Genomic DNA, 12,833 nt, shown 5'->3' with positions numbered 1-12,833 from the left:
AAAAAAAAAAAAAAAAAAAAATCCCTGTAAACAGAGCACTAAATAGAAGAGCTATGAGATGGCTAATCTCTTTCTACCATCCATTGAAAAAGGAACATTATGACCGGGAGAAAAAGATGCTGTCATATGTTATCACCTCCGAGAATCATAAAAAAACGCTCTTTAAACCACTAGCTACTCACACTGAATCATTCAAGTTTCTATCCCAATATACTATCCATAGCCAACTCCCTCCTTGATAAAGAGAGGTAGGTCATAAAATTCAGCCATTCTTGGACCACCTTTATGATTTGTATTGCATTCATAAAACACCTCTACTTTCCAACTTTTTAATTGGCTTTCTTTATTTCCAAAGGAAAATGTATGTTACTGGCACTGTGGGCATCCAGCATCACTGCCATATGTAGATTGCCATAGATTTATGGCAGTATTGCTTTCCATATATAAACTTCATAACAGTAAAATTAATAAAATGAAATCAAATCAGTTATTATTTCATTCTAACTACAGACTATTACTTGCCAAAGCCTCCTCTGTGTTGAAAAGTTAGATAAATAAGGGCTAGAAAAAAGTTAACGAAATACTAAGACATTTCCTCGTTAGATTTCAAAGAACTGCAAATGGGAATGACTCCGATTCAATGTCAATTAACGGGGTGCTACCTTGGGAACCCTGGTGTAGTGAAAACCACATGAGGGTTGGTGTCTGGGGCCTGGGTTCCCAAGTCCTAGGATATTCCATGTACTAGGTGAGTGGCCTTGGAAAAATCTCTCACCCTCTCTGAGTTTCATCTTTCTTATGAGTGAGGATGATCACCGTACTAACTTCCCAGAGCTGTGAAGACACAAATAAGATAATGTAAATAAATGTAGTTTACAAACAAAGAATTATTATTAAGAGGAGTATTGAGTGGCAGTATAGCACTCTGGAGCCAGACTCCCTGGCTTTGAATCCCCTTTCTGCCACATACTAGCTCTATGAACTTGCCTCAGTTTCCCTATCTATAAAATGAGTAGGAAACATGACCTATCTTATAAGATTGTCATGACCATTAATGAATACATGGAAAACACGTATAGACCTAGAGAAATGAAGCATTAAAGAGTTAGAAGGAGAAAAATCCCTAAGGGCTCAGATTATTACTTTTCTGTTCTCCCCAATGTTGAGGGAAAGTTGTAAATTTCCTGAAAAACCCAAGTGGAGGGCATCAGGATAGAATGAGGGCCAGACGCTGAGTAATCACTAATGTGGACTGACTCAGAAGTTTCTAGAGTGAGTTGGAAAATTGCAGTGCTTCCGGAGGCTAGAGAAAGGGAGACACTCCATGCACCTCGTTTTTGAGAAGCTGCCTTGCAGGATGTTGCACCGGGTCGCTGGTCCACCTCCTGTGAGGTCTGTTTATTTTAAGGCTTCCTCAGCAGAGTTCTGCCTTTTAGGTGACTAAATGATTACGTCCTTAGGGATGGGTAATTCCCTTCTAGTGGTCCAGCCCCCACTAGACATCCCAGGAGCAATGAAGAGTTGCACTTGAACACGGGGATTAGATTCTGAGTTAATATCACTCTTCTGAGGAAGAGAGAGAAGAGTGATCTTGTTACTCGCCCCTCTAATTCTATGACACTCACCGGTGACAGCGTGGAGAGGCCACCAAACAGCTCCCTGTCTTTCCTCATCCCCAGGGAACATCTCGATCGGAGCAGAACCGGCTTTGGCAGTGAGAGTCTTCTGCTTCAAGGCTGCACCATCAGAAACACCAAAGTGGCTGTTGGCATTGTCATCTACGCGGGTAACTGTCCCCGGACAGCTTCCTATGTCCCTGTCCTTTATCCTCTCTCCTCCAAAACCTCCTCCAAATTTATCTGCAGTCAGTGGGAACTCACATCAGTTCTAAGGAGCAGAGTCATGTGACTTCCCATTTCTCAGCTAAGCAAACTGAGGCTGGAATCAGAGCAGCTCGCTTGGTCCACAGAGACATAATTCAGTTCCAAGTTACTGTCACCTATCCAGACAAGACAGGGAGGGGGACCCACGCTCATGTGTCCCTAACACTTTCCTGACACTAACCACAGGTGGGATGAAGAGTATCTCCTTGAGCCTGAGGAATAACATCACCAAACTTAGCAACTTCACCTTGTGTGCCTCAGTGGCCTCAGCTACACAACAGGAAGAATATTTCTATCTGCCCCATAGGCCCCCCCGTGAGGGTCCAGTGACCCAGCGCATGGAAGGAACCCAGAACTGTGTGTAGCAAGTGAGGGCACGATGGGTTTTAGTTATTGTTTTTATTATTACCTTTATTCATTTTGTGGCTCCATATATGGTGGTCTATCTCCTTTGCACTTTGATTTTGCTTCCCATTGAAAAAAGGTAACAGCAGCACTTCTCACAATGGTACCTGAAGTATTGGAGGGAGGTCTTGGGACTGCTGTATCCCCAGTACCTAGCACCTGGCACTCCGTGGGTACTCAGTATGTGTCTATTGTTACGTGAACAACTGCAGACTTCTTCTGTAGAGGAAACACAGTCCCTCTGGAGTGTCTACCTTCCCTGGAAGTCTCCAGAATACGTTTCCCTGGATCTTCCACTCACTGGGACACCTCGTAGTATTGCATTTGCTTGTTATTTTGTTTGATTTGATTTGTCTTGGTCTGAGTAGACACCCACTTTTGTTAGACACAGAAAAGCACTAAAACATCAATCCACCCTAAGATTCCCTTTGGGGGACTGTGAAAGAAAAATAGGTTTTTTAACAAATGCTGGAGAAGGTGTGGCGAAAAGGGAACCCTCTTGCACTGCTGGTGGGAATGTAAATTGATACAGCCACTATGGAGAACAGTATGGAGGTTCCTGAAAAAACTAAAAATAGAATTACCATATGACCCAGAAATCCCACTACTGGACACATGCCCCGAGAAAACCGTAATTCAGAAAGACGTGTGCACCCCAGTGTTCATTGTAGCACTATTTACAATAGCCAGGTCATGGAAACAACCTAAATGTCCATTGACAGATGAATGGATAAAGAAGATGTGGTACATATACACAATGGAATATTACTCGGCCATAAAAAGGAACAAAATTGGGTCATTTGTAGAGACATGGATGGACCTAGAGACTGTCATACACAGTGAAGTAAGTCAAAAAGAGAAAAACAAATATATTAACGCATATATGTGGAATCTAGAAAAATGGTACAGATGAACCAGTTTGCAAGGCAGAAATAGAGACACAGATGCAGAGAACAAATGTATGCACACCAAAGGGGGGAAGTGAGGGGGGGCGGTGGTGGTGGGATGAATTGGGAGATTGGGATTGACATATATACACTAATATGTATAAAATAGATAAGTAATAAGAACCTGCAGTATAAAAAATAATCAAATTAAATTTTAAAAAACCAAAAATACGTTTTTTAAAAAGTTGTGTCACAGTCTAGCTGGCTTTCCCCAATTTGGGGGAGGGATGTTATATTTGTCAGCACAGGTCACTGCTTTCAAGGGTCTTTGGCAATGGAGTTCAGTGCCATCTGGTAGACCTAGTAGACAAGAACGCTTCCACAGTCCCTACCGCACCAAAAAACCTGCATAGACGTGGATTTGCTCTCTGCCTAATCAGAAACAAAGGTCGGAGTGGGTGATGGGAGTGGTGTGTGGGGAGGCAGATGGAGGGAGAGTTAACCGTGACTGGGAACTCAGGCCGCCTGGGGCTGAATCGCTGCCTGGCTGCAAGTTCCTGAGAAGCTGGCTCAGTCTTCACCACAAGGAGCACTGATAACCCCTGCCTCCTAGGGTTATAAGGTTCACAATGCCTGGCACACATTAGGGCCTCAAGAAATGTGAGCAAAAATGGTGCAACTTGTGTTTAGTGTTACTGTCTAGACCAGGCGTTCTCAACCTCAGCACCACTGACATTTGTTCCAGATTGTTCTTTGTGGTGGGGGCCATCCCATAGGGTGTTTAGCAGCATCCCTGGCTTCTGCTCACTAGATGTCACTAGCGCCACCTCCTCAAAGGTGACAACCAAAAATTTCTCATGACTTGGCCAGGTGTCCCCTGGGGAGAATGACTGGCCTAGAGCTACCTTCTCTGCCTTGGTAATACAGATGGACAAAGTGGGAGCACCTCGGAGTCAAAGGCCAGAAAATGGACAAGTGAGCTTTCCAGAAGGAAGAGATTCAGTGTGGAGGTATGCGCTCCTCACAGCGAACATTTATTGAGCCCCTACTGTGTACCGGAAACTAATTTAGGTACTTTGTGTATATCAGTTCACTCCCCCACCCCAAAACACACAACGATTATATCTCATTTCGCAGATGAGGGGTTGAGTTACAAAAGGATTCCCCCAAGGTCACATGTCTCCTGAGATTAATTCCCTATAACCCAAGGTCAGGTACCCGCAGAGCCAAGCTCTGTCGGACACTAGAGCCCACATTCTATCCACTACACCATACTGCCTCCCCCTTGAGCCCAAATTTTGCCAAAAGAACAGGGGGATCTTAGGAAGTGAGGAAGCAGGTGGGTGAAGGGGGTGGTCCGAGGACCCCTTTTACGGGGTGAGCCTGGGGCACGCAGGAACCACAGCTGTGTCAGCCCCTGCACAGCTGCAGCAACTTGAGTCTAATTTAATAAGCCTAGCGTGCTCACGCCTACAGTTTTGTTGCTGCTTTAAATCCACAAGGCCACCAGCTAAGTAGCATTAAACCACACACTGCTGGAGCTGATGTATTGGTTTTCTCTAATTTTGCACAGAAAATATGTGACGGGTCTCTTTTAATTTTGACTGCTGAGGGGTACAGCGTGGTAAATACAATTTGGCAGCCCCAAAGGGGAGGCTCTGTTCTAAAGACAAAGGCTCAGTTTGACTCTCAACTCTTAGCTGGGTGGTTTGGGTTCCAGGAGTTACTGGAAGGAGAAATAGACTGGGAGTCAGAATCCTGGGTTCTCCATGTGGCTCTGGTGTCAATTTATTCTTTCGTTTGGAGCAGGTCCCTTCTACGTTTTGGTCCTGAATTTCTCTAATTGCAAAAAAAAAAAGGGGGGGGGGGGTTGGTGCCTGAATGAGCTCAGTAGTTTTTAAATTTTACTGTCTTTTCTTTAAACAGAACTTTATGCAGAACTCCAGGGTAGGAGAGTAGCTGCCCAGAGTTAATGCTGGGGTGGAGACCTTTAGCCGCTACCACTCTTGCACGAGCATGACAACACCTTAGGCAAGGAAGCAAGCACGATAATTACTGGCCTCAAGTACAGTCCTGCCACAGGGCCTTGGCACATACTGTTCCCCAGGCTAAAGCCCTCTTCTCGCAACTCTTCTCTCTCCCTTCAGGTCTCCCTCAAATGTCACCTCCTCTGAGAAGCCTTCCCTGACCACACTCTGTAACACCATCTCTTATTTATTAGCCCCTTATTTATTGTTTACTTCATGGGACTTATGGCTAACTGTAATTACCTTATTTACTTGTTTCCCTGTATATTTCCACCAGATTGTGAATCATCTGTCTCCCCACTGTATCCCATCACTGAGCCCATAACAGCACCTCTGTGCAAATTAGAAAAAGATGGCCCTTCCTCAAGACAGCTTACTGTCATTTGCTACAAATAATGGGCTTACAAATCTATGACAGCTACAAAATGAGGGCTACCTCTCGAGTTGTGCAGGGCACAGCCCGTGCACAGTGGCTCTGTCCATGCCCACCAGTGTCTGGCAGGTAGGGGATGTTCAGTAAAAACCTGCTGACAAGTTGTGTGAGGTCTCTCCGGCCGTTCCCAGAACCTCCCTGCAGCAGGACAGATTCAGGTTAGAGAATGAAACTTCTCTTGTATCGAAATCTCATGGGAGAAGAGCCAGAGTCAAACAGGGGCCAAGGACTGACGATCTCATTTTCTCTCAAAGGCCATGAGACAAAAGCCATGCTGAACAACAGCGGCCCGCGGTACAAACGCAGCAAGATCGAGCGGCGCATGAACACAGACATCTTCTTCTGCATCGGGATCCTCTTCCTCATGTGCCTCACTGGGGCTGTAGGTATGGAATGTTCTGGAAAGGACAACCCCACAATCATCTTCTGTTTCTCTGGGCGAGTTGCTGCAACTCGGAGCCTCGGTTTCCTCATCTAAAGAAAGAAAAGCCTCAAAGAAAGCCTACTCCGTATTTTAACAGGGTGCCAATTAAGTACAAATGCAGACGACATTCTCCTGAAAGTAGTACGCACTCTAAATCTTAGCAAGAGCGTCTATCACGTATCTGTCCCAGAAATACTTCCTGAACCCAGGCACCCCCTTGTCATGAAAGGGTAACGAGATGAATCAATCACAGGACCGAGATGAATCAATCACAGGTAACGAGATGAATCAATCACAGGACCGAGATGAATCAATCACAGGTAACGAGATGAATCAATCACAGGTAACGAGATGAATCAGTCAGCAGGAAGGTCCTGATAGTCTAGTAGGAGGAAGTCCAACCTGAGAACAGAATCAGTAACACCATCTGTCCCACTCAGTGAGGGCGGTACCAGGTACTGTGCTCGTTTCCTAGTGCCACTGTCAAAAGTCAACACAAATTAAGTGGTTTAAAACAATGCTAGTTGATTCTGTTATAGCTGTGGAGTTCAGAAGTCCAAAGTCGGTTTCACTGGATTGAGACCAAGGTGTCCTCAGGGCTGCAGGTTCCAGGGGGAGAATCGGTCCCTTGTCTTGCTCAGTTTCTACTGGCTGCCTGTGTTTCTCCCTTTGAAGCATCTTCTTTCATCTTCAAAGCGCATTACTCCAATTTCCACTCACACTTCCTTCTCCTTGTCTGTGGGAGTGTGGCCCTCTGCCTCCCTTTTATAAGGGCACTTGTAGTTCCATCATTGGGCCCACCTGGATAATCCAGGCTCCTCTTTCCTATCTCAAGATCCTTAAGTAAATCACATATGCAAAGTCCCTTTTGCCATCTAAGGTAGCACATTCACAGGGCCCAGGGATGAGGGCGTGGACACCTTAGGGGGCCATTATTCAGCCCACGACCGGGATTATGGGAGCATCAAGGAAGAAAGTCTCGCTGGAGCTGATTCCCAGATGCAGCAGGTGTTCACCAGAGGAGGGGCGGGGGGGCCAGGAACAGGATGGGGCAGGCAGCTGTGAAAGGAAAGAGAGAGGTCACTTTGCCCCAGGGGCAGCACAAGCAAAGCACAGCGGCAGGAAGGAGAGCCATGTTATGCAGAGGAGTGTTTGGCCATTTGGTGTGCCAAGAGCAAGGCCAAGGATGGAGACCTGATTAGAAATGGGCCGTGGCCAGGTTCTACGACGGCCAGGTGTAGACAGCTGTGGGAGGTGTAGACACGAGTGATCGGAGCCATTTCAGTAGATCCTCGGAGGGTAGGGGAAGAGGGGCCCTCACTCTTATCCACTCTCCCCCTCCGTGGCTTAACACTAAGGATGGTTCTCAGGACCCTAAAGGAGACCCCAGAAAGAAGCAGGGAGGATCAAAATTAACTCGTATGCTGAGTCCAGAACCCCCTGCCAACCCCACGCCAGCGAGCAGCTATAGCGTTTGCGCTTTACTTTTGTCAGAAATCGCACCCATCACTGTTTTTAAAAGACAGTGTCCAGGGAGTCCCCTGGTGGCCTAGAGGTTAGGATTCAGTGCTGTAACTGCTGTGGCCCGGGTTCAATCCCTGGCAGGGGAACTGAGATCCTGCAAGACATGAGGTGCGGACAAAATGAAAAAAGATTAAAAGAAAGACAGTGTCCAAAGTTTAAGATCTTCCTAGGCCCACAGAGATTTTCTATGTCACCACAGTGAAGACAGTGGGATTCAATCTTGTGCGTGACCTGGAGTTTTGAATGAATATGCTTCCCAGATGTGTCTAATGGCACTCCATGTGAGGGGCTCGTGGCTGGAAGGGCAGCACCCGCATGGGACGGAAGCAGGCAAACCAGAAAACCAACTGTTCGTTTTGTGGGCCATCCCTGTGTCCCCGGAAATTCTGGAGAACTGTCAGCTCTGCTCCGGGACAGGTTTTTCAGGGAACGTCAGACCTGGAAAGGACATTGGAGATCATCTCACTGTGTCTCCAGGCAAAGGAAGTGAATGATTAAAAGATCACAGAGTTAGATGAGGTACAGGCCAACCAGAAGCAGCTTGGTAGATTGCCCAAGATAATAAATACGTGGAGAAAGTAATTGGGAGGGGCAGGATTCTATTCTGCCTGAGAATAACACAGGCCGCTGCTGGCACCGTATCAAACACAGCTCCCGCGGGAGGTGAGAGCTCTCGAATGAGCACCATTCAGGGTCATGTATCACATGTCTGCTTTAATTGTGTGAAGATGGCGTTTCTTTTTTATTTGCCCAGAATGTCCTCCCCAGGCTTTTCTGATCACCCAGTACCCACCTGGGCTTCAGAACCCCTCCAGGCCTCCTCCTCCATGCAGCCTGCTCTGACTTCTTTCACGGTCTGTAGTAACCCTTACTCTGTGCCTTACATTTGGCCCTTAACCTCACGTCTGTAAGTCTCCTTTCTTCTGCTGTATCTGATGGTATGTGACCCAACCTCCGGTGCAAAGAAGTATCTTAGGGTCAGGGTAGGAACCCCTATGCCTTTTATTCTCTATAGTCCCTGCCCTGGGGCCAAGAGCATCATACACATTAGGTTATCCTGTTCTCACAACAACCCCATGGAGAAGGTATTATTACTAATTGACAGGTGAGGATGCTGAGATTCAGAGAGCTCGGTGCGAGGTGCACTTATCAATCCTCACTTGATGGGTATTGTTATCCCCATTTACAGTTAAGGAAACAGAGGGTTCGGTCTGCATCTGGTGCTGTCACTATGGGCTCTCGTAGTGTTCCAGGATCTGGTATAGCACCCCTCATGCTAGGTGGGATTTGTATCTTTACATCGGACTCCCTGACTTGGTAGAGAACTCCTCAAAGACAAGAAGTAGGACCGACTCCTTCTTGAATTTAAAATTTTTGGATAAAGGGAGGGAAAGGAAGGAGGCAGGGAGGAGTGAGTGAACAGAGATATAGATGGACGGACAGACGGATGGATAGATGGATGCATGTATGGATGCATGGACAGGTGGATGGGTGGATGGGTAATTGGATGATTGATTGGATGGATGGATGGGTGGATGGGTATGTGCATGGGAGTGAAAGAGGGACTAGGATACAGGTCTGTGAAGACTTCCCAGCCATGTACTTTCTACCACACAACTGAAAAAAAAAAAACTCATGCCCCTTTCTCGCTTTCCAACCCCTGAATAACAGGACTTCAACAAAATGTAAGTAATCCCCATGCTAGTCTCCTCTGGGAGGACAGACTTAATGCCTATCAAGAGATTGAAATGTAGTATATATGAAGGACCACTTTAGAGCTAACTGAATACACACACACACACACACACACACACACACACCCCTATGTTATATAGAATAAGGATGGGTTCCTCCAAAGCGCACTCATTTCTGGCAATAGGTCAGGGAAGGGCTGATGTAATTGACCCATTTAGGATTAATGGGAGATTTTGCCTCATGCCTGGCTTTGCCTCCTCTTAGGTCACAGCCTCTGGAATGGAACCTTTGCAGAACACCCTCCCTTTGATGTGCCGGATGCCGAGGGCAACTTCCTTCCCCTTGCCCTTGGAGGCTTCTACACGTTCCTCACCATGATCATTCTGCTCCAGGTAGGAGGCCGTCTGTAACTTGGGACTCAGAAGACCCGTGGCCAATATCTGTCCAACTTCGCAAACTAAAGAAAAATCCGCACTGGCCCCGTGAAAGAACTAACTGGACTGAGATGGGGAAATGTTTATCGCTTTCTTATGGGTCTTTGAAAGTATTCACAACTGGGATTATGCCAGGACCAGCCCTCCCTTGTGGAGGGGACCTTGGCCTCAGATAATAGCAGAGGAAGATATTTATCAGCATTTTCCATTTAAAAGTAAGATTATAGCAGTGATCCACGTGTGCCTGTCCCTCTGCCAGATCTAAACAGGTAAACCCTAGTGACCTGGGAACAACAAAAGATAACGCAGCACAGAGAACTACAGAGAACTTTCAGACCCCAAGCACTGAGAGAAAGAAACCACAGGTTAGTGTTTTCTCATTTGAAAGTTTGAGATGGAAAAAGAGAACTGGCGCTATATAGGAGGAAAAAAACAAAAACATAGAGCACCTACGAGAGAGGTAAGAAAGGCAACGACTATAGGTAAACACCTGCAGTGAAGTATAAAGAGACAGATTAAAAAAATCCTCAGGCTCTATAAGTAATCACAGTCTATGAAAAGATAAGGCAACTTGTAGTTTTGTTTTAACAAAACCCCATCTATGTTTGAGTCCCTTCAGTATTTGAGGGTGTTTCACTGTCCTCTTACTGATGATCCTTTTTCATTCATTAGTTCGTTCATTCATTGAGCACAGTAATCCTTTTAAGATGCGAGTCGGGTCGTGCTGTCCTCTGCACTGAACCCTCTGGTGGTTTCACATCCACTCAACGTGAAAACTGAAGTTCTGACAGCAACCACCAAGGTCCTAGGTGATCTGGACCCCGACTCCCTCCTGGACCACGTCTCCGAGCTGTTTCCTGCACACTCAGACACAGGCCTGCTGACTCTCACGCCCGCCCTGCAAGCACCCAGCCACCCATGCGCTGCCCGGAACCCTCCTCCTCCCACAGATCACCTCACGCTCACACCCTCATTTCTTCGGGTCTCCGCGCAAAGGTCATGGCTTATGACCCACTCCCTCTCAGCCTTCACCCTTTTCACTTTTCTTTACTCTTTTTCATGAGACTTACCGCTACCCAGTATCTACTGCTTTGTTTGTTTACTAGAATGTGAGGTTTTGTTCTGCTCACTGCCATCTGCACGACCTAGAACGGCACGTGGCACATAAAGCACCTGATAGGTACTAGGTATTGGATCGGTGGGCAGTGATCAACAATGAGTGTGAATAGGACTCATAGGTCACCAAAGGGAAAAGGGGGGGAGAGAGATAAATTAGCAGTTTGGGATTAGCTGACACACACACTACTATATATAAAACAGATAAACAACAAGAATCTACTGTGTAGCATATTCAAAACCTTGTAAGAAACGACAGTGCAAGAGAATATATATATGTATGTTATATACATAAAACTAAATCACTTTGCTGCGTACCTGAACCCAACACAGCATTGTAAGTTAACTATCCTTCAGAAGAAAATGAGTCTGAATACCCGTCAAAGTGGGCAGCAGTCTTTGGTGGCATAGAGATCCGCGGGGCATCAGGAGACTCTGGACTGAGGTAGCTAGAGCTCCTTACCTCCTTCTGGCTCAGTCATTAAACAAGCAATGGTGAGTGCCTACCCCGTACTGGATATCTCTGGTTGAAGAAGGTGTATCTCTTTTTCAGATGACCCTAAGAATGCCAAGGGAGGCATGAGGTCATTAATCTTTAACTTCACAGAGAAAGTCCATCATGTGAGCTGACCTGAGCTTTCCATGAAATCCCTTTGCTACTCCCATCACCCAGCGAAGGTTCTGAGATGGGGGACCGGCCCATTTTCTGATACGATGGGAATTGATCTCCCCACAGATACTGATCCCAATCTCCCTGTACGTGTCCATCGAGCTGGTGAAGCTCGGGCAAGTCTTCTTCCTGCACAATGACCTTGACCTGTATGATGAAGAGACCCATTTGTCCATTCAGTGTCGAGCCCTCAACATCACTGAGGACTTGGGCCAGATCCAGTACATCTTCTCTGACAAGACGGGGACGCTGACCGAGAACAAGATGGTGTTCAGGCGTTGTACCATCATGGGCCACGAGTACTCTCACCAAGAAAATGGTACGAGGGCTTCCAGGGGCTCCCACCCCTCTTCTAAAGGAATTGCCCCTGCTCTCCTGAGAGAATGATGATAAAAACCGTTATCCTGGCTCCCAGCAGAGGCTGGGTGGCTCTGTGGGAAGTAGCTTCCTGCATCCCTGTGGCTTCTTTGTCAAAGATCAATGCTGTTCTTATCACTTGTAAACTCCCATTTGTTCACAAAGGCTATCAGTGATCTCCTGTGTGGTAGCCCTCCAGTCGGTTGATCTTTGTCTGGTGCCATTTACACACAGGATTTTTATCTGTCAGGAATGCACTGGGGAAATGTCCAACTTATGTGCCAGTCATGTAGCCAAAGTTTAAGAATTTCTCACGTCCCCTTGCCTGACAGGACAGGCCCAGGTGTAGGCACATGGTGAGATGCGATACGTGCAGGAAACGCCCTCCATACTAACTGATCTCTTAGATTTTCACTGACACAAAGCTTTGCCTTAGGGGATGTGGCTATAAAATGCCTGGACTGTCATCTTGCACAGACTGAAGGTGGCCGACAGAGCTGACTGATTCCATCAGCTCCCTCCCCCGACAACACACACACACACACTTCCTAACTAGGAGAAGAAACTCACAAGAGCAGCATTCATTCTTTTGAGTGGGAGGGATGGAGAAAGAGAAAAGAGGGGATGTTAAAGGCGGTCCAATCCCCTTTGCCACAGTGGTAACCATTTACATGGAGCTTCTGATCTCTTAATAATAATACAGCTACCACTACCAGTCCTTAGAGTATGCTAATCACTTTTATATCATTATATCGTTAAGTCTTCAAAACAACCCTGTGAGTTAGGTACTTTTTTATAACCCCTAATTAAGGAAAGAGAGGCATGGGTTATGCGAAGCGCAAAGTCACATAGCTAGGAGGTAGGAGAGCCAGGATTTGAACCTGTGCAACTTAGTTGCACCCCTCTTTCACCAGCTGGGGTAGCCAGCTGCCTACTCTTAGCTCCACCCCCAAAGTCTGGCATCTCCCCAACCATGAT

At 46.6% G+C, this 12,833-nt stretch overlaps 1 protein-coding gene across 1 annotated transcript in view; it reads left to right on the top strand.

Annotated features, from left to right (window-relative positions):
• ATP10B (ATPase phospholipid transporting 10B (putative)) overlaps nt 1-12,833 on the top strand; it is a 118,290-nt gene that overhangs the window by 45,289 nt on the left and 60,168 nt on the right. The window contains exons 5-8 of the mRNA XM_024750608.1: nt 1,680-1,786; nt 5,890-6,021; nt 9,543-9,670; nt 11,565-11,817. Coding sequence (XP_024606376.1) covers nt 1,680-1,786; nt 5,890-6,021; nt 9,543-9,670; nt 11,565-11,817 — 620 coding nt within the window. The remainder of the gene's footprint in view (nt 1-1,679; nt 1,787-5,889; nt 6,022-9,542; nt 9,671-11,564; nt 11,818-12,833) is intronic.

This window comes from Neophocaena asiaeorientalis, unplaced genomic scaffold (genome assembly GCF_003031525.2).
Source record: "Neophocaena asiaeorientalis asiaeorientalis breed wild unplaced genomic scaffold, Neophocaena_asiaeorientalis_V1.1 scaffold527, whole genome shotgun sequence".
NCBI classification, from domain to species: domain Eukaryota; kingdom Metazoa; phylum Chordata; class Mammalia; order Artiodactyla; family Phocoenidae; genus Neophocaena; species Neophocaena asiaeorientalis.
This window is presented reverse-complemented; position numbering and strand designations above follow the sequence as displayed.